Source organism: Acanthochromis polyacanthus, chromosome 13 (genome assembly GCF_021347895.1).
Source record: "Acanthochromis polyacanthus isolate Apoly-LR-REF ecotype Palm Island chromosome 13, KAUST_Apoly_ChrSc, whole genome shotgun sequence".
Taxonomy (NCBI): Eukaryota; Metazoa; Chordata; class Actinopteri; family Pomacentridae; genus Acanthochromis; species Acanthochromis polyacanthus.
The window spans coordinates 30,033,735-30,054,437 of NC_067125.1; the positions used below are offsets into that span (position 1 = coordinate 30,033,735).

At 40.8% G+C, this 20,703-nt stretch overlaps 2 protein-coding genes across 4 annotated transcripts in view; both read left to right on the top strand.

Annotated features, from left to right (window-relative positions):
- The window catches only part of stim1a (stromal interaction molecule 1a), a 30,490-nt gene extending 22,183 nt beyond the window's left edge, over positions 1–8,307 (top strand). Inside the window, exons 8-14 of one of the 3 annotated variants that reach the window (XM_022219108.2) lie at positions 1,031–1,208; positions 2,021–2,188; positions 2,529–2,629; positions 2,816–3,045; positions 4,628–4,691; positions 4,920–5,051; positions 5,497–8,307. In XM_022219108.2, coding sequence (XP_022074800.1) covers positions 1,031–1,208; positions 2,021–2,188; positions 2,529–2,629; positions 2,816–3,045; positions 4,628–4,691; positions 4,920–5,051; positions 5,497–5,998 — 1,375 coding nt within the window. In that variant the 3' untranslated portion in view covers positions 5,999–8,307. Of the gene's footprint in view, positions 1–1,030; positions 1,209–2,020; positions 2,189–2,528; positions 2,630–2,815; positions 3,046–4,627; positions 5,052–5,496 lie in introns of all 3 variants that reach the window. The other 2 variants (XM_022219106.2, XM_022219109.2) reach the window with 2 other exon arrangements.
- Positions 8,308–8,423: 116 nt separating this feature from the next.
- LOC110969073 (protein sel-1 homolog 3) lies at positions 8,424–17,938 on the top strand. Its single transcript, XM_022219105.2, has 22 exons — positions 8,424–9,269; positions 9,492–9,618; positions 9,723–9,844; positions 9,928–10,043; positions 10,124–10,185; positions 10,288–10,420; positions 10,501–10,636; positions 10,749–10,886; positions 11,033–11,238; positions 11,321–11,500; positions 11,959–12,078; positions 13,499–13,639; positions 13,763–13,825; positions 13,908–14,081; positions 14,167–14,294; positions 14,377–14,460; positions 14,551–14,641; positions 14,754–14,841; positions 14,918–15,027; positions 15,139–15,266; positions 15,359–15,461; positions 16,437–17,938. The coding sequence occupies exons 1-22, from the start codon at positions 8,780–8,782 to the stop codon at positions 16,524–16,526; spliced, it is 3,030 nt and encodes a 1,009-aa protein (XP_022074797.2). The 5' UTR covers positions 8,424–8,779; the 3' UTR covers positions 16,527–17,938.
- The last annotated feature ends 2,765 nt before the right edge of the window (positions 17,939–20,703 follow it).

Here is a 20,703-nt window from a genome sequence, read left to right on the forward strand (position 1 = left end):
ACAATATAGATTCTTCTTCTGCCTTTTTCGACTTGTGCACTGGCATTTGCTTCCGCTTCTCATCTCCTTCCGCCAAAGCACTCACACCCCCATCATGGCGGACACAACAGCAGACGAAGAGTTGGTCGCGAGAAAAGTACCTCATTACATCGATTATATGGAAGTGGTTCGGCTTTAACAAGACTGACACAGAGCAAACTACAGTCGTGCAAGGTTTGCAAAAGTACTGTGAAAACGAAGATTAGCAGCACAACTAACCTCTTTCAGCACCTCTGGCAGAGGCACCCTACAGAATGGGAAGAGTTCTCGCAGCTACGGGAGTGCGGTATGGCTAGCACTAGCCATAGCAAACAGACCGCAAAGAAACAACAAAAATCGATTAAAATCGTAATCGTCCAAGATGACTTGAAAAAATTGAGATTTTATTTTTTTGACATTTCGCCCAGCCCTACTCTTTTCGTTGAATCTACGCAGAGCCTTGATTGTAGGCCTTCACTGTTATAAGCATTTATATTTGTGTGTGCTGCACTGCACCGACAAAACACTCGGTAGCGGTGGGGTTTATTTGCCAATGTGTACTTCAAGCAATGGCAATTGAAAAAAAGCAGATCATTTTGGAGCGAACCTGATCAATACTGAATGACTGTTACTTTATCAAAATCACTGCAATGCATAAAAATAGAAGACATCTGATCCACATGAGTCTGTACTATGATTGATAAAGCTATGAAAGCGTCATATGGCTTCATTGACACAATGCTGGGCTTTGTGTTTATATTTTGAACCAGCCAGATGCAATTACACCTTATTATAGTTTGATACCTCTTATCTCTGCCCTAATCGGGCTGCTGTGTTTGCGTGGCATATTACTAGCAAACATCAGGCTACAGTGTAGAGTGTGCAGCTACACCTTCCTTATGGCGTACATTCAACACAGAAGTGTTAATCAAGCAGCCATGGATGTCTTGCTTTGAAGACAAAATACAACGAGAGATAAATGTTTGCCCTTTGTTGCTTACCTTTTCCTCAGACTGCAGATCGCCCAGGAGGAGCACCGCACAGTCGAAGTGGAGAAGGTGAACCTGGAGCAGAAGCTGAGGGATGAGATAAACGCCGCCAAGCAGGAGGCCCAACGGTTGAGAGAGCTGCGGGAGGGCACAGAGAATGAACTGAGTCGCCAAAAGTATGCAGAAGAAGAGCTAGAACAGGTACTTATAAACTGATCGATGCCATGTAAACATGCAGTTTGTTATTTTTTTGTTGGGGGTAAGTTCACAAATGAGAAGCAATGAAACAGAGTGAACAGAATTTATTATATTTTCAAGGTGACAACTGCACAGTATGTTAAAGTCTATCAGATTCACACTAGCTATAGTATAAATACACCCACGGAAGTCTTTGTCCATTAGGAATTTGGCAGGAACAGGACAGCACTGCCCACACAAGTAAACAAACCGCATGGGTATTTGCTTGAAGGATTATCACAGTGATCTAATTCAGACACTTGTGTCACAGTGTGTTTTTTTTTTTATTCAGAAACACATTGATAAACTGGAACCATGCAGGGCTTTTAGACTCAGTGTTGTTTCAGGACACTTGAATTTCATGTTCAGCTGCTTATAGCGATGCTTGTCACCACTTACTTAGACTCCTTTATTCAGGAGGCAAGTATGCAGGTCTACCAGTCCTCAGTTGTAAGCATTGTTTGAAGTTACCTTTAACTTTTAGGTATGAATGATTGGGACAAATCAGTCATTTGCAGGCCAGAACTATTTTAATCCTGGTTGAACTTTGCCAAGCAACTTTGTTTAAATAATGTTGTTTGAATAGAGTTTAGTATTATAATTTTTATTGATTAGTTTCTGTGTATTGTCCTTGAACAAATTTTGCATCATGATTTCACTGAAAATTGCAATTCTATTAAAATACAGAAACTGAAAAAAAAGGTCTTGGTGCCAGTTCATGTGTGTGTTGTTTATATATGTTACTTCATGACCTAATTTTTAAAAACATGTTGCAGGTACGCATGGCATTGAAGAAAGCAGAGAAGGAGCTGGAGTCACGGAGCAGCTGGTCACCACCAGAGTCTCTCCAGAAGTGGCTGCAGCTCACCCATGAGGTGGAAGTGCAGTACTACAACATCAAGAAGCAAAATGCTGAACGGCAACTCCTGGTGGCCAAAGAAGGGGTAAGCATGTAAAGACCTAAGTAAGCGTTTATGTTGGTGCCTGTATCATAGGATCAGAATCTGTGAATTCCATTCCAAAGCAGCTGTTTCACAATGTCAGAAACACACATTTTGAAACTTCCTTTATCTGAACCTGAGCTTGAAAGAATTGGTGTATATTTGAGATGTTAATTCAGTAATTATGCAGTGTATTTCAAATGAGAGTAGTCTGATGTAATCCCGATGATGGCTGTATGGGGAATTTTTTTCATATTCTTGCATATTTGGACCATTAATGTCACCTTGGCACAATATTCCACTTATACAGCAAAGATAAATGTTGGGTCACTTGTTTTCACAGGCAGAGAAGATAAAGAAAAAAAGGAACACGCTTTTTGGGACTTTCCATGTGGCTCACAGCTCCTCCCTGGATGATGTGGACCACAAAATATTGGCAGCAAAGTAAGTCAAAGGCTGTGATGTTACAGACTGCAATTAGTTTGAGGGGAAGGGAGGGGAACATAGTATCTGTCTCATTTTTTAGTAATATTTCAAATTTGACTGTTGTGTCTCTTCCTATGCTGACAATTAAGATGTTAATTTTCATTTGAAGTTTTCTTTCTCCTCCTCTCTTGTCATCTTTCATAGACAAGCCCTGGGTGAGGTGACAGCTGCTCTGCGGGAGAGGCTGCATCGCTGGCAGCAGATAGAGATCCTCACAGGTTTCACCATCGTCAACAACCCAGGCCTTCCTACCTTGGCCTCAGCCCTCAACCTCGATCCCAGCTTCATGGGTGGCAGAGCGACACCTCAACACTTCATCATGTCTGACGACATGGACGACATGGACGAGGATATCGTGCCTGGAACTCTGCAATGTAAGGGTTCATCTGAATCTGTGGGCCAGTCAGTGGGGACTAGTAAACGAATCCCTAAACAAACCAAGGCTCTGCTGGGGAAATCCAAAAATCAGCCCACATGAAAATTTGGACCTTTTACACTATACTCACCACAGTTTGTCCTTGTGGCCTCCCTGGTGATGGAGGTAGTGAGGGTTAAACATGTCTATGATTGAATGAGTGTTGTTTTACATTTGTATTATGTCAGTTCACATAATCGTGTTGTTCTTTTACACACAATTTCAGTGAAATGCCTTAAATGCTTTTTTTGTTAATTGTTCTCATTTTGGATCAAAGTGTTTACTTGACTCTTAAGTCGATCACTGAGACTGAAGAATCCTGTGACTTTCTTCTGGAAATTGAACTGTCAAGAAAAATATACTTCCTAAAGATAACAAATTTTGTGCTGACCTATTTGTAATAGTTGTGTCCTAATATGTTCTACCAATATTTTAAGTCAACTTGTGGCAAAATGAAACGTGTCAAATACAGTCAGTGCTCACATAACATTAATTGGGCTAAATACCAGACCCACAAGTTTCTCATCAAATTGTTAAACACAAGAACTATTCATTTTCATTGCTGAACTCTTGAGCAGACACATCTCATACATTTTTATCCCATCAAAAAAACCATCATAATGTTTTGCAGCTTTTTTGTTATAGGTTCCACGGTATATACTTTACACATTAGGTTTTAGGTTTGAATAACGGGAGGTGGAAGTTGTACTTCAGAACCCCTTTGCGGCTGCAATAGTGAGTGAATCTTTTAATTAACATTAATTACACTCCCATGTCTCACTCCCCTCTCTCCCTCCAACACTTCTCTGGTATTTGGCTCCCACTGCTGTCTCATTGGCCTAACTACAGATGGCAACCTATTGTTGGAACGGCGAGCCAGTGACCTGTGGTCCGTTGGTTCAGACTGTCTCCCCGTGTGGAAACATCCTGGTTGGCAATTTATTCATGCCCCAGTTCAGTCCTCAGTTTGGCTTCCCTGTCTCTCCTCTTGCCTAACGGCCACACAGAGCTGTAACATTTCAGCTAGTAGTATGCTGCAGATGGACACGGCTGAAAAGAAGGAAAACTTCTCCTTGCTGCGTTCATCTGAAAACACCACTGACTTTATCATAGTTGCCTGCTTGCTACACGTACTCCCTCCTCTAAACCTTGTCACTACCCTGTGCACCCTTTGTTTTTTCTTCTTTGATTTTGTTACTTGCTTTTTTATAAATGGGAATTTCCTTTTATAAGTAGCAAAAACACTTTTAAAAAATCCCTTTAATTAAAGCATCATAACTATAGTCCTATGATTTTTTTTTTTAAATTTTCCCCTATTTGATGGAGAGATAAAACATGTGTTGGGATTTTTTGGTAATATAATCATGGTGTACAGTATAAAGGCTAAATTGGTACATTTTTGAGAATAATAGTGTTTAAAGTCAGATAAAGGTATCCCAACACCTGAGTATCTTTCCACTGATCCCCCAGTTGGTCTCGCTCTGTCCATTTGGCTTTACTTAATGAGTGGTTGTTAATAATGTTGTCGTTTGTGCCAACAGCTCCCAGTATGATGTCGCTGCGTCAACGCCACATTGACCCCCAGCTGGCCATGGGCTCCCAGAGGTTGGTAGAGAGCTGCCTGTTGGTGGGGCAGCAGGGAGAGGGAACCTCCTACCCATCCAGGTCTAGGGCTGCCCTCAGACAGTCACGCAGCCAGTCCTTTGGGCAGCTCGAGTGCTTTTCTCTGCCTCCACTTTCCTCAGCTGTTTCTCATCCATCTATCATCTGTGCTTCCAACCCAAACCCTCAGTCCTCGTCATCCTTGTCCTCTTCTTCCTCCTGCTTACCCAGCTCTGTAGGTGGCGGCGTAGCCGCTCATTCCTCCCATATATATCATCCTTCTTTCCAGCCCATGGATCCCATTCCTGACTTCACGTTCTCAGACGCCTCCAATGTACACTCCTCATGCAGCGACAGTTTCGGGTACCCGTCTCTCTCCAGTTTTCCACACACATTGCATGTGCGTGGGTGTTTTCTCACCACCTGCTGTCATTTCACTTTGTAACACGTGTCGTGGCGTGGGTACCTGCTCCAGTACATCATTTTTGTCATTGTTTCATTTTATTTTGCCATGCTTTCTGTATTTTTTTCTTTTATTAGTTTTGCCGTCACATCATTGCACCTGACGAGCTACTACAGGATCTATGCATTTACTCTTTTTCCAACCTCTCCCAGTGTTCCTGGTGTTCTTTGCCTGCTCTACTAACAAGTGTGGAGTTCCAGTATCCAGGCTGTGTCCAGCGTGTCCATGGCTTTGCAGGCATAGTGTAGACAAACCCAAGCATGCAAGGCTTCATTTTTGTAACTGTTGGGTCTATTTTTTCTCTCTCATTTCCACTGACTTGTGTTTTTTTCCCCTCACTCTCAGGGACCTAAATCGCTCCGATTCTGACTCCTCCTTGTCCCTCTCCCAAGTTGGTGACCGGCTGTCTGCCTTCAGCTCCAAAGGCCACCTAATCAAGCCCACCTCTCTCATACACAGCCTATCAGGTGACGCCATCTCCCTGCACGCTCTCACCCCCAACGGTGGGAACCGCATTCACGAGGGAAGTGTTACAGAGCTCGTCTGTGACAGCCCCATACTCATGAAGAAGGTGTACGGCATGGAGAAGTCGCCCAGCATGGGAGAGATCAACAGCCTGTCAGAGTCGTCCCGCTCCCTCAGCCCAAACTCCACTGAACCTGACACACCATCTCCAACAGGAGGGCAAGTGGGAGTCGTGGGGGCAAAAGGCAGCACTCGCATCCCTCAGCTGTCCTCCAAGAAGAGCCCTCTGGAGGAAGACAGTGGCTCAACAGGAGAAGATACAGATTCCACTGCCAGCCGCAAGAAACACACCTTCAAGATCTTCAAAAAACAGAGGAAATAAGAGCTACACACAAACTACAGGCTACCAGAGCTGTCTGACTGTATTCCTCTGTGTGATCTGTTTTTAAAAACAAACAAAAAGTTTTTGGGGTTCACTGATGTTTAAATGATGGCACAAGTTGTTGCCGTTGCATCTTTTTTGTAGGTTACAACACCTACTCTGAGAGACTGTGGACTGTGGGAGCAACCAGCTGTTGAGCTTTCTCTGCTTATTTGGTCAATGTTGAACATGTGGGGAATGGGTAGGCTTGTATATTGGAATGTAAAGTATTATTTATTCTGCAGGAAATTGTGCCAGTCTGTAACGGGAATATGTCTCCCTCTTGGTTTTTCTTTCTTGTTCTACGATCTATAACATTTTGCATGTCTTCACTTTTGTTTGACTGATACTCGAATGCTCTTAGTGTTTGCTTGGTTCTTGTCGTTAACCTGCTTAGACAACACTTGATGTTTCTTTGAGTACTACCTAACCACCGAGCCTACAAATCCAAAGTGAATGTGCACTCCTTTTTTTTGTTTCACAAAGTACTTTGTTTTTATTGATGGGTACAAGTTTTCCTGTCTTTTGTTGTTGTCTTGTTGGCAGAGCAAATGACACATACAGGAGATGTTCAAACAGAGGAGGAGTAGAAAGCTGCAGAACAGAAGTGATTTAAACCTCACTTTTGTCTGTCAAAAAAACGTTACTATTTTTCCTACTGGGTGTGATTTATGCTACAAGAAGGCTCAATTATGCAGCATCTAAGAGGCAAATCACACTGAAAAGTCACAATAGGACCGTCCAATAGGATTTCAGACCTTTAGCTTTGCGGTTTTTACTATTAAGATTCAGTGCATGGGAGTGTGAGCGATGTCTGTTCTGTTTTTGATAAAAAAACCCCATAAAAAACGTTTAGTTTAACCACTGTTTATATTTAGGGTTTACACAGGTCCTCAGTGGACGATTAGGCGAACAGGCGTTTAAAAATCCTGTCTAAAATGTACAGCTCGGATATCGGAATAGTTTTACTTTCATAATTGTTACCAAAAAAACCCCTTATTACCAAAATGTTTGACGTAGCAGTCGGAAAACACCTGAGGCTACAATACAATGAATATTTATTTGTCAGTGTATTGAATTTAAAAATTAGGTTGCACTTTTTCGAAGGTGTGTCAGATTTGTACACCTATAAAGCGTATATTTCTGAGGATTAGCCTCTTAAAAACTAAAATGGGATCCACATTTTCTATTTCCTGTTAATTTGGCGAACCGGGTGTGATTTTAACTTGGATTTTGAATTCTGCTATCCTGCGTCTTATTGTTTCTCTGTTTTTTTTAGGTGGACAGTAAAAGCTTCACAGCAGTCTGTCAGTGAGGAGTGGGTGCTGGTAAGGGCTACAGTAAGATAGAAGTTTTTCAAGTTGTCACTACTTGTGATCCATGTTTTTATCGAAGACGAGTTTCGGAGGCAGAAGACCAATCATGTAAAAGTGCCAAACCACTATTTCTGTCAGAGGCCTTTGTACTTGCAGTGTGTTCAACCTTTTGATCCCCTTCAACACAGAACTCAAAACCGCATGATATATACAGTACTGTATATACAGAGTTTATCTGCTGAATGTCCAATGGTATTGTTTCTGTAACAGTATCATCAGTGCAGTATGTTTACATTTATTACAGAAAATTGCTATCCTCAGATTGCTACAACAAAGAACCTTGTATCAGTTTTAATGTTGATTGCTTCATTTGAGCACAGAACTATGCATTAGTAGTAGGTAGGTGATTGCTGAAGTAGTACGGACACCGATACACTTAGGGTGCTCCCGTTTAATGAACAACCAAAAAGTGCTGCAGAAGACACAATCGGTCTCCCCGAGCCTCGTAATGTAACCGGTGGTTTGGATGTATAAGACGCGTTGAAATATTTCATTTTAGAAACCAGCTTAAAAAAAGAAACTGTTTCCTACTGGTACTTTTTTAAGGTGTCATTTGTACCTATTTTGCACGACCGAGCTGTAAATTGGTTATGCCATCTGAACGTGTGCGTGTACGTGTGTGTGTGCGCGTCCGTCTGCTCCCAGTATAATGCACTGTAACGTTGATGCATGTCAACCGTCATAACGAAACCAATGTTGGGTTAGAAGAGTGGATCAGCTTAAGCTCTTAAGTCCCAGTTCTACTTTTCTCCCTATCTTTATTTTGAGCTTCTATTTATGAAAACATACAGTATATTTGTACAGAGAAAATGATAATTTTGCATCTACTGTGGTGGTCTAGACTTTGATGGCACTCCTGCATGATAGCAATAAACTGTTTTGAATGAAAGACAAGCTGATTTTCTTTTTTTTTATTTTTTATACACACCACTTCAATTCAACTCTAGAATTGTGCAAAAGTGTATTGTCTTAAATGCAAATTCACAGTTTGGGTGTAGATTCTGTGTAACAGGTGAGTCATATGTGAAGCTTTGGAATGTAGCCCAGCTCACAAAGCTCCACCTTAACTACACTGTGCATATAGTGATTGGGTGAAGTTGTGTGCTGGTAAATATTTACATAAATGTTAACCTAGCTGAGGTGGAGCAGGATGAGATCCGGATCTTGAAGCTCCTTGTTTTACTGCAGCTTGAATGTCTTTAATGGAAAGATTAATTAAACTACAGAGGAGACCATGGATTTCCATACATTGTACAAATACATTTGTCAGTTTTGCCTCAGTATGCAGGTAGGAGAAGGTTTATTTCCACCATCTCTAACACACTGATCCCTCCTTGCTTCTAACAGATGTCATTAACAACTCTGAATGTCTTACTTACAGGCTGTTTGGGGTTTAGATGAAGTGAGGCTCCTGAATCCTCCAGAGGAAGCTCTGCCGGACCACCTTTTGGAAACGCTCTTCTCTTGTGATGAACCTGCCACAGTGCAGCTGGACTGTATTGTATCTTTTGAAACGGGCTCAGTCTCCACACTCCTGTTAAGACAGTGGACTTGTGTCCCTGGTGACCCTGAAACAAGAACTCAGAAGCTGAGATTGCCGGATTGGTTGGTGTATCAAGCTGATGGGATTGTTCCAGACTCTCCCTGGGTGCTGAGCTGCATCCTTCGAGCCTCGGTCAGACACATTGGATCCGATGATAGTGAGGGGTCTATCGCAGCTCAGGATGTGGCAACGCTGCAGCCTAAGCCCTTCTTTAGTCGACCTGTCAAACAGCACCGGCTCTGTATAGCCTGGAGCACACAAATGCTGCAATTAACTCATCAGTTTTTAAAGAAACAGTGTCTTTTGGAACAAGGTAAAGTTGGAGAAGTGAACTTAAAACTGAATATAACATCTCAATTCCATTTATTTTTTTAGAATTAGAGAATAATATGCTTAGAAACACCAGTGCATGATGTGGATTTTACAACTAATATTGGATAATGTCTCGTATTGTGTTTTTTGCAAGATGGTTATGGATTAAAAACACTGCCTTTTCATTTCCTAAATGCCAACTTAAACTGTTCATGTCATTTAGAAACGGTACATTTGCTGTCTTCAATTTACGCCTCAACTGGAGAAAATTTTGGCATCACAAAGAGCCTGGAGTCCTATAGAAATGAGGTTCTGGAGTACCTGCGAGTTAAAGCCGTTACTTTTCCATGGTACCACCACCAAAGTTACACCATACATAACCCAGCTTTCTTATCAGTCATTGCAGATCTTAGTTAATGTTAGTTAACCAAGTGTTTATTGGTTTTTTTGTCAGGTGTATGTTTTCCATCTGGATATTTGTAACCAAATACTGCCAAGAACTCATGTGTGGCATTTTACACCATATAGACTCCCATAATAATTATGCTACACCAACAGTGTTCCTCACAGATTCAGGTATAATTCAGTTTTCTCTCTCACCCCTTTTATCATATTGTCTATATTTATACAAGTCTCTCACTATTGCCTCATAAATACAGGCCAACTACACATCCAGATGAATGGAGATTCTGGGAAATCCTCTGCATTTGTTTCTCCATTCAAGGTGCCTTTAAGTGAGTGGTGTCGACTCGGTGTGGCGTTGCATGGCAGGACCGTGAGTAGTCTCTTAGTGATGGAGAACATCATAAGTACCTGCATAATGATAATGATAACAACAAACTTGCTGCTTTTCAGGTAAGTGTCTCCATGGTGTGCACTGATAAGGAGCAGAGAACTGTTCGGTTTACAGAACATACGTAAGTCTACTTTTCTCTTTTAACCAGATTACTCAACTATACAATCAAAAGAAATGAAACTGCACCACAGGAGTTCTGTTTATCTGTTAACATATCTTACAGGTGGGGACATAATGTTGTGTTAGATGACACAGAAGGATATTTCGTGATTGGTGGAGGGAAATATATCCCAGGTGTGGAGGGTTATTTTGGACCGGTGGTGTACTATCGCAACAGAATATCACCTCACAGCCAGGTAATGCTGCTAACTTCTACTGCTTTACCACTACTGTACTGCAGCTTTTTACTGCATTTGATGACTTCTCTCTCCTGCAGTCTGAAGCTGCTGTTCCAGATGTGATTAAGAAAGTGAACCTGACCGGATGGCTGCAGACTTGTCAAGGGTTTCGTCTAGAGATGAATATGAAGATCAGTGGTTATTCACTCAAGGCCAAACGGAGGACAGAGTCTGGTAGTGGGCTTCTATTTCCACTAGGTGGAGCTGAAATGACTGTTTGAAGGCTTCTCTAAAGCCTTCTGAAAGAGCTGAATGAATAAAGCAGTACCTGTGTTGCTTTTTTCAGACACATGTTTTGATGCTTTCCATCAGTGGATGGTGAAGCAGAGACTACCATCAGATCCCCAGTGTGAGCAGTGGGAGGCAGCTGACCCTCACAGAAAACTTGCTGCAAAACTGGTCAAGTTACTGGCTTTCAAATATGGTAGGAGATGACAAAATCTTGGAATCTAAATTTTTAAATAATGTTTGACTGCACAGCATGAGCTTGAAATGACTGCTCATTGTTGTCTGTGTCACTAAACACATTGAAGACAAACCACTGAAATAAATTACATTTCTGACTTTCAGGAGGAAGAGCGGTTCGCCTGGCAGCTGTGGGCAGAGCGCTGTACTCCTTATCGCTTCATAAGCTGGTCAGAGGGAGCAGCAGTGGCGTGGTCAGCAGAATATTTCCAGTGCTGCTCCAAGCTGGCTGCCTAGCTGATAACCGAGCTCTGCACATGTCGTCTGTGCTCTACAGCACTGGACTGGGAGTCCAGAAACAGCCTGTTAAGGTTCATTTTACTGGATGAGCCATAGCTCTGGTTAATCTGTCCAGATTGTTTGTATTCTCACATGGCCCTGTGTTTGGTGCAGGCTTGGCTCTTGGCTCTGCTGGCAGCCCAGAATGATGATAGATTGGCGCTTCTTCATCTCGGGCACCTGCACCACCTCGGACTACATGGTGTCCCTGCAGACCCAGATCTGGCCTATGCCTATTATGCAAACATTGCTAAACAGACAACTGTAGACCGTGAAAATCCCACACCACAGCAGGTAATATATGCTTTAGTAACTGGAATATATAAAGAAAATATAAGAGCTGCATTTGTACTCAGCTGTATATTCTGTCCTGCCAGACAGTAATTTAAAAACAGAGACTTTGAGGAAACTCAAATCTGATCTACACATTTCCCCCCTCATACTATGAACCTTGGATTTATTGCAGCATATGAGCTTGCATGCAGTGTGCTAATAAATGTTCTGCTTCTCTTATTGCGGCCCTAGTTTTCAGATTTCCATCATCAATAGCTTTACTTTTGTCTCTGCTTTTCATATAATAAGATAACAGTATGATAGAGGTGTTTTTATTGCAGCTCAGAAGTGGTTTTTGTTTGATGCACAGAGCTGCATTCTGGACTATTTGAAACTGTTGTAGGAAAGAAGTAAGCTTTAAGAAACGAATGTTCTCGAACCTTAACATCTGTCTTGACTCTTTTCTATTCATTTTTTAGACATTTGTGGAGGCTGTTTACTTGAACAATGAAGGAGTGCTGAATCTCCAGACCAATGAAGATCACCATATATTCCAGTGGCTCAAACTGCAGGCACGCAGAGGAACAGCTGAGGCAGAGGTAGGCCATTACCACTGTCAGTTGTTCTTTATGACTCTGTCCGTATGTTTGCAGTCGAAATTCTGACCAAATTCCAGAGCATATTTGCCAAAATGTAGTCCTAGACCTGCAAGGAACTGCCACCATACTTCACTGTATGCTTGCAGACACTCATCCTTGCAGCTGTCTGGTTCTTTGGTCAACAGCCTCCTTCTGTTAGAGCTGTATATTTCAAATTTTGTCTGTTCGCCAGTCCAGAGCATTCATGCATAGGTGAGTTAGATGGCTTTGCTTTTACAGCTGAGCATTGTATTTTCCATAAAGACCACTTCTGACCAGACTTCTCCAGAGTATAGATGGGTAAACCAAGCACCTGCTTGTTTCTGCTTGAGCTTATGACACTTCCTGGCATCTTCCTCATTTCTTTGAGCTTCTGCAAAAGAGCTTGGACAGCACATCTGAAGTCTACCATGACCTTCTGTCAGAGAGAGGCCTGGCAGATGCAGAATAACCACACTGAGTCTAGGTGCTATGCTCACTCTTGCCATGATGCAGAATTCCTAGATGGCGCTCTCTCCTTTAGCAGCTTCACATTTTTCATACGGCTGACCCTCACTGGGTTTTAATCCCTCGGCACAGCTGCTTCCCTTCCGGTTAATGAGTCTGGTTCAAACTACTTATTATGTTCATTAGCACCTGCTCGGTGTAATTGCTTATTCACACTCTGGGCTATTTGCCTGAAAATTCCTGCAGTGTTCTAATTTTTTTTGTGTGTTCTAATTTGTTACTCTCTTTAACATCATGCAACTATCTATTAGGAATACTTCACTGTTTGCAAATGTTTCAAAATCTAAATCATAAAATCATCCATCCATTCTCTATATACCGCTTTATCCTCACTAGGGTCGCGGGGGGTACTGGAGTCTATCCCAGCTGACTCGGGCGAAGGCAGGGGACACCCTGGACAGGTCGCCAGTCTGTCACAGGGCTACATATACAGACAAACAATCACACTCACATTCACACCTACGGGCAATTTAGAATGATCAATTAACCTCAGCATATTTTTGGACTGTGGGAGGAAGCCGGAGTACCCGGAGAAAACCCACGCATGCACAGGGAGAACATGCAAACTCCATGCAGAAAGATCCCAGGCCCACCTCGGGATCTGAACTGGGATCTTCTTGCTGCAAGGTGAAAGTGCTAACCACTACGGCACTGTGCAGCCCCTAATCACAAAAACAGAAGATGTAAAATAACCATTCAAAGAAACTAAAACTTTTGCACAACAGTATCGATTAATACAACTCTTTACATTTGTGTTTTTCTCTACTGTTTTTTCTCTAAAATGACAAATAAAGAAATCGGCTACATAATTATATATGAAGTGAGAGGATTTAAACATGTACTTTTTAGTAATAATCCAGGATCTGTCTTGCAGCAAGCTATCGCCCGCATGCTGTTCTGGGGTCAGCAAGGAGTTTCCCCAAACATCCAGGAGGCTGCGAGACACTACAGAAGGGGAGCTGTCCACTTGGAGGACCCAGTGTCAATGTATGATTATGGGATTATACTTCTGCAGGTCAGATTCACATCTAATGTACAATGAGTAAACATAATCAGTATGTTAATTTATACCCCTACCTTTTCTTGTTAGCATGTAGTCTCATCTGCTTTGAATAAGTATTAACCTTTTTGTTTGTAGGGACAGGGGGTTGAAAAAGACATTCCAAAAGCCATCTCATTCCTGAGGAAAGCAATGGACCAGGTTTGGTTTGGTTAACTGATAATTACTACCCACTCAGAGTTTGCACACCCCATACAGCTTCTTACAATCATCTCTTCTTCAGGGTTTTGTTCCTGCAATCAACGCCCTGGCCTGGTATTATGAGCATTTTAAGCAGGACTACAAGCAGGCGGTGCAGCTGTGGGAGCAGGCTGATCTCCTTGAGTGTCCAGAGGCAGCTTTTAATCTTGGTGTCATGTACTCACAGGGTCTGTATCCAGGAAAAGCTGCCAGCCAGGTTAGCTAAACTGTAAAGGTATAATTTCCCTTAAAACTAACAATAATCTCGAGTTCTCAGAGTGAATAATTTGTCTTTCCTGCAGTATATGGCCTATAAATACTATCTGAAGTCTGCACAGAGAGGACACATCAGGGGAGCAACTTTACTTGCTAACATCTGGACCACTGGAATGCCAGGCTTTGTCAGCAGACGTCCATCAGATGCTGTTTTGTGAGCTCCTTACCCTTTGATTCATTTCATATTTACATATTTCCTGAAGTTTCAGCTGAAATGTCTTTTTGACTGACTGCAGATGGGTAAAATGGGCGGCTGAGCACAACGGATACCTCGGCAGCATCTTACGCAAAGCCTTGGATTCATATCTGAAGAATGACATGTAAAGTTTTTCTCTGTTAACACTTGCCATGATCCTGATGAGACAACGAGGTAGCACTTACAGGAAATTACCGTTCTGGTTTTGCTACAGGTTCAGTTCACTGTTATATTACATGATGGCTGCTGAACTGGGATATGCACCTGCTCAGTTTAATGTGGCGTACCTGTGTGAACAAAATATGGTGAGTTTTAGAAATCAAATGTGTCCGTTAGCTTCCATTTCACAATCATTTTTCTGTTTTAGTCACTCTTTCGCTTATTCTTAGAAACTGTTTTCGCTTTGTATGTCAACAGGGAGGTTTTCTGGACCCTGTTTTTGCATCACACTGTATGTGGAGGTATTACAACCTCACAATTCAAAGTCAAGATCCTGACACTTATGGTAAGTCACAAGCTTTGCATTCAATTAAATATCTGCAGACTCATGGAATTGGCCTGTAATTCTAGTGTGTCTGCAGCCGTTATTAGGATGGGTGACCTGTTGTATGACGGATATGATGACAGGCAGAAAGACTTGTTTTCTGCCGCACAGATGTACGCACTGGCAGCACTGAGGAAAAATCCACAGGTCTGCAGCTTTGAGACTGATTTTAATGCAGTGTATATTCTTGTCATGTTTGTGTTCATTCATCATTGTGTGTTTGTCATGCAGTCATGCTTTTTTTTAAATCTTCCACAGGGATGGTACAATCTTGGCCTGCTAGCTGAAGAAGGCTACAGGCTGCCACTGTCTATACTGATTGACCTCAGCCTCTCAGAGTTGTACCTGGCAGACAACAGTTTGCTTCTAAGTGCTTTGTACAAAAGGTATGTTTGAATAGAATATGTATGTGTACATCAGTTTATTCTTTAACATGTTTATCTATAGGAATATGGTCCATTTGTTTTTCTTCCAAAAGATGCAGAGATTCAGAAGATGCCGACTCATACTTGCCTTGCAGTCTTGCCCTCTTCCATGTGTATCTACAATCATTCCAAAAAGACTATGGTGCTGCTATCAAGGTTAGTGTGATGTGTTAATTTACTGCAAAATGCCTCTTATTAACTCAGTAATCCTAATAAAATCTACCTGCTCAACATTTAATTCACATACGGCACAGAATGTTTAAAGAGCCCACGTTATGCACATGTAAAGTTTTATAATTTTGTTTGTGGGATCTACCAGAGTATGTTTACATTATTCAACTTTTTAAAAATTCTTGTTATTTTTCTTATACTGTACACTGCTGCAGCACCTCTTCTCACCCCGTCTGAAACACTTCATTTTAGCTGTTGTCTCTTCATGCCAAACACCCTAGTCTGCTCTGATTGGTCAGCCTGTCCAATAATTTACAACAACTCCAGATCTCAGAGTAAAGCCAAAACAGTGGCTTGTTTTTAAGCCTACAAAGGTAGCCAGTCTGCTCACAGACTAACTTAGACCTAACACTGGCATCTCCGTGGTAATGTTCAGTGACACCTGCTGACCAAACAATGGCTCCCTTACTCCAGCAGGAAACATACACTTCCTTCAAGACTTTTTAGTGTTAGAATGATGTAGAACTATGGAACATTCAGATCAAATCCCATAGCAATTTTCTAACAAGATGTCAAGCTAAAGTGCTTTCCAGTAGACAAAAAAGATTGTTATAAATGGTAAGTTCAAATATTAAGGTCAAGACCATACAGTATTATTTATTACATTAATTTACCTGACTAGTTTAAATTAAGTGACATTACAATGAAGACTTTTTTGACCGCTTCCATTTTTGAGGCGTGTTTTGGTCCTTTTTGTTGGTTGTTGCTGGTTTCTTTGAGTGTTACCTGTTACCATGGAAACTGTCTTCTGACATTTTAAGTTGGTGGGAAGAAAAGTTGTCTCATCCCAAAGTCCCGTCTAAAATGTCTTGGTGAAACTAGCCTCAAGTCAGCAAACATGTCAGTAAAAACTCACAGTACTGTAATATTTAATGAACTCGCTTGTGTTGTCTCCCACAGTTCTCCACTGCTGTTGCCGTGGTTGCAGCTCCGACTCTGCTCTTCATCATCATCGGTTTGCTCAGAAGACGCGTCCTGTCACTTAACTAGAACCAAGATTCCTGTGTGCATTCAACAAACTGAAGTAAAGGATTAAACAGCAAAGTCAACCTTCACTGCAACGACACAGCAATATCTGTTGTCATTTTATTGTTTTCAATGGGATTACTAGAAAGAACGAAAGTGACTGTTATAAAATGGATTATTTTATAAATTATGTTAGTTTTTGTACATCTGTGATGTTTTTGATATGTAAGTTTATTAATTTTCATTTTATAAAAAGAGATTTGACTAAGCAATAAAGAGTCTGAGTAAAAGTCGTAAATCCTGTCAGCTGATGACTTCAGGTAATTAACACCATCAGCACTTTACACTTCCAAGTGCATCAACCGTCACATATATGCTGTATAGCGTACATTTTAACGATAATATTTTGATTTGAATACCTTTGAGAATACTAAATTCATGCCCTCAGTATGTTTTCTGTCAATCTGAGGGCTTCCAGCACCTAAAGGGAGTTCTGAAATGCCAGGAAATGCTAAGCCATCTATAAAATACATGCAACCTACCCTATTCAGTCAAAATATACAATATACATCAGGTCTCTCTTGAGAATGAGACTCTGTCTCAATGAGATTACCTGTATAAATAATTCCAAATAAAATTTAAAAAAAGTGAAAAATTCATCTTGAGTGAAATCAACATCATGGCTGAGCAACTGCATTTTGACATTGCAGTGTACTGCAGTCTCAAAAACCTAGACTGAGACCTCTGACATTTCAGATGTGTAATAAATCTAAGGGAACTGTCCTTTCTGCTTGCTGGGAGGGACTTTCTATTTCATTACTCTTCTTCAGAATCACTTTCCTGTTTAAATGTGTGGGAGAATTTCTCCAATATTACAACTTGTTATGGTGTAAAGGGTAATTTTACAGAATTTTAACAGAGCTGGTGTGCTGAGCTGCAGTGATTAGGGAGGGGTGGCTGTAGACAGATCCTAGACCTTCACTGATCAATGTATTATAAAGGAACCAGTGGTTTTTAAGCAATAAAGGGACTATATATGCGTATGCAGACTGTTTTTTGTAAACTGATATTTACCAGCAGAGTTGTCAAGAGAAACGTCAATCCAATACTATCAGCATAGTATACATGGAATGTCAGGAAGTGTTAAATCATGCATGTAAACATGCAACCTGCCTGATTCAGCCATAATACATCTCTTTCAATCAAATTTTATTTATATAGCAGTTTTTATACAATGAAAATACATCACAAACTGCTTTTCAGCATTTAAAAACAATTTAAAACAAGAAAACCCATCCCTCCATCCTTCTATATAGACATATATACACAGCTACACACACCACTGACAATAGGGAGATAATTTCTTATCATTACAGAATTTTATTAACATAATACTTACTTTTTCCCTTGGCAAACTGTGTTTTTACTCTCGCAACAATGTGTCACTTTATTCATAAATCACCTCTTTATTCATGTCATCTTTTCTTGAAACATAAAATTGTGATTTTTAAAATGTCTGTGTTATTTCTCTCCTATTTTGTTGTAGATTCTGGTATTTAATATTTTCACATTGTTGTTGTATTCCCGGCAGTATAAAGAGGCATTTCTTTAAAGTCGAAGTTAAGAACTCACCTGAAAGCGGAGCCTGCAGGACGATGAGCGACAAAAACTGACGTGATGACGTCAGCACGCTACACACCTGGGCTGAACAGCTGATTAACAGCGCCAGACAGCATGTGACGTCTGTTCAGGCTTTTCAACAGTTAGCAGTTATCTTAATGTGAAACAAACTCAGTCTGCTGACAGATACAAGCAGGTGAATATTCCATACAACTCACACTTACAGCAAATGAAGTTAGTAAACAAATTAGCGACCTTGTTAAGAGCTAACTAACGAATTTATTTCAGGGCCTTTGTCCGTTTGTGCCTCTCATGTGTTAGTATCATGCTACGTTGGGCTTCAGACGTAGTAATTTTGATTGTTTTAAAAGAGGTCACTGTTTGTAATGCAGTGGAAGTTTTTTTTTTTTTTTTTTTTAAAGAAAACAAGTAAACAAAAAAGACACTTTCCGTTGTGTTAAAGTTATTTACAGAAACTCTAAACTCTCTTAATCCACTTAAGTTTTGCTTATTCTTTATAAAACAAACAAGACTACTTAAAAGAAACGGTGCAGTTTAAACGGAAACTGGCTTTATGGAAGCAGTTTATCTCAATTTTAAGAGTTTTCTCTAACACGATTACAGTAAGTAATAATCTGTGCAGGTGTACCTAAACTAAAACACAGCTCAACAGGTTTGCAAATATAATGCATCCCTTTAGTTGAAAATCTGTATTGCTCATAGAAAACATGGTCAGGACATGAATTGGTGAAAAAGTGACAGTTTTCACAGCTGAAATCCTTTAACTCTAAGCTCTCAATGGAGCAGGTTAGCTGAGTAGCATTAGTTACCATGATGACCCAGCAGAGGCACTTTTGTGACTTTGAAAACTCGGCTGTCAGCTCAACATATCTCCATAAACCATTACATTTGCTTCATAGTACAGCCCTCAGGCACCAGCAACTATATGTACAGCTGCAGTACCTTGTGTTTTCTATTTTAAGGAATGATTCTGTGAATTTCAACGGTGATGGCGGCATATGACTAATGTCCTGTTTTGGACCGCAGCATGTTGTCAGCAGGGCGACTGTCCTTCAGCTGTAGCTGCAGCAAAATTCTTAAAACCTCAAGGGTTTAATTATCTTGGGGACCTTTGCTCTGACTTTCCTGGTGTCAAAGTCAGTGACAAAATAGTGTTAACAGCTGACTATTCAGGATTCAAACTGTAAAACCATTAGACTGCATTAGAAACACTGCTGAAAATGGTTTGTCAGATGTAGCTACCTGGCAGTTGAATACATTATGTGCCTCAATAATCTAATATTGCTGCTGTTTAAAATACTTCTGGATCAATTTCTGCCAGAATGTCCTTGTGTGAGACATTCATTTCTGCAGTAGAGCTTCTCAACAGAAAAAAAACAAAACCATGGTTAGACTGGAGAACTGGGGAGTATGTATGTGTGTATGTTCTTAATTTTTAAACCAGTGCATTTTGCAATTTAGTCACAGATTTTCTCTCTTTGAGTGCTGTCTCCTGTCTAATATTGCTTTAAGTGTTTGAAAAGTAACATAATTGCATGCTATCCTATTATTTTTGCAAGGTTATGTAGCAGAGAGGCTCCCTAAGGGACCTTAAACATATCTGTACTGCAGTATTTTATAACTTAATGCATATGCCAATACCAGTATATCTGTGATAAGCCAGTATTGTTGGTCTAACACTATGTTTTATTGTCAATATTTTCTTTTATTTAATACAGTTGCATCTGTCGACCTCTCATCCACTGATTACGAGAAGATTTGTTTACACAACACTTTTGTTTTTGTGCACCTTACTCTGCATTTCAAGTGTTTTCTGCTTCGTTGTGCATATAAAGGCTGTAGTTTTTGTTGTTCGCTGCTTCAAATAGATCCTACAAAGATTGTGATTTAAGTGCACTGCAGCCAGGCTTGTGATTTGGAGCTCAACAGCAGAAATGTGGAGCGAATGAATAGAAAAGGAAACAGCAGTGCTGAGGGAATGTGAAATCAAATTAGTTTAACTGTGCCATTTTTACATTGCGCGCACTGCCTTACTGAGAATGCAGCTCCTGACAATGTACATTATCATTGCAATCCGTCTCTCTTTTCCTCTTCTTCTCCCTCCTATCCGCTGCTTTTCTTTTCATTTTCCCCTCCGTTTCTCTCTCTCTGTCTTTTACAGAAGCGCTGTTTGGCTGGCAAAGGGACAGAGAGCTGAGCCAGTTGTGAGCGTTGAGCCGAACCAAACAGGAGAAACTCACTTCGGCAGTGCTGAGAGCTCGACTTGTTCATAGGACATTCAGCAGAAACACAACTCGGAGGAGCAGATACTGTGCAGGTACTTTGTATGTCTGTGTGGGTGTGCATTTATGGGTTTGGATATAAAGTCGTCATCTGTAGCTCTAAATTATGACTTATTCATAGTCTGCTATTAGAAAAATGAGAGCGTTTCACTTCAGCACTGAAGACCTGCAGTATATTTTATTTAGACTGTTGTTTTCTGAGACTCATTGCATGTTTTAAAAGTTAGTTTTAACTTCAATGGAACATAGGTATTTGTAGAAGAGTGTCTTTATTGTAT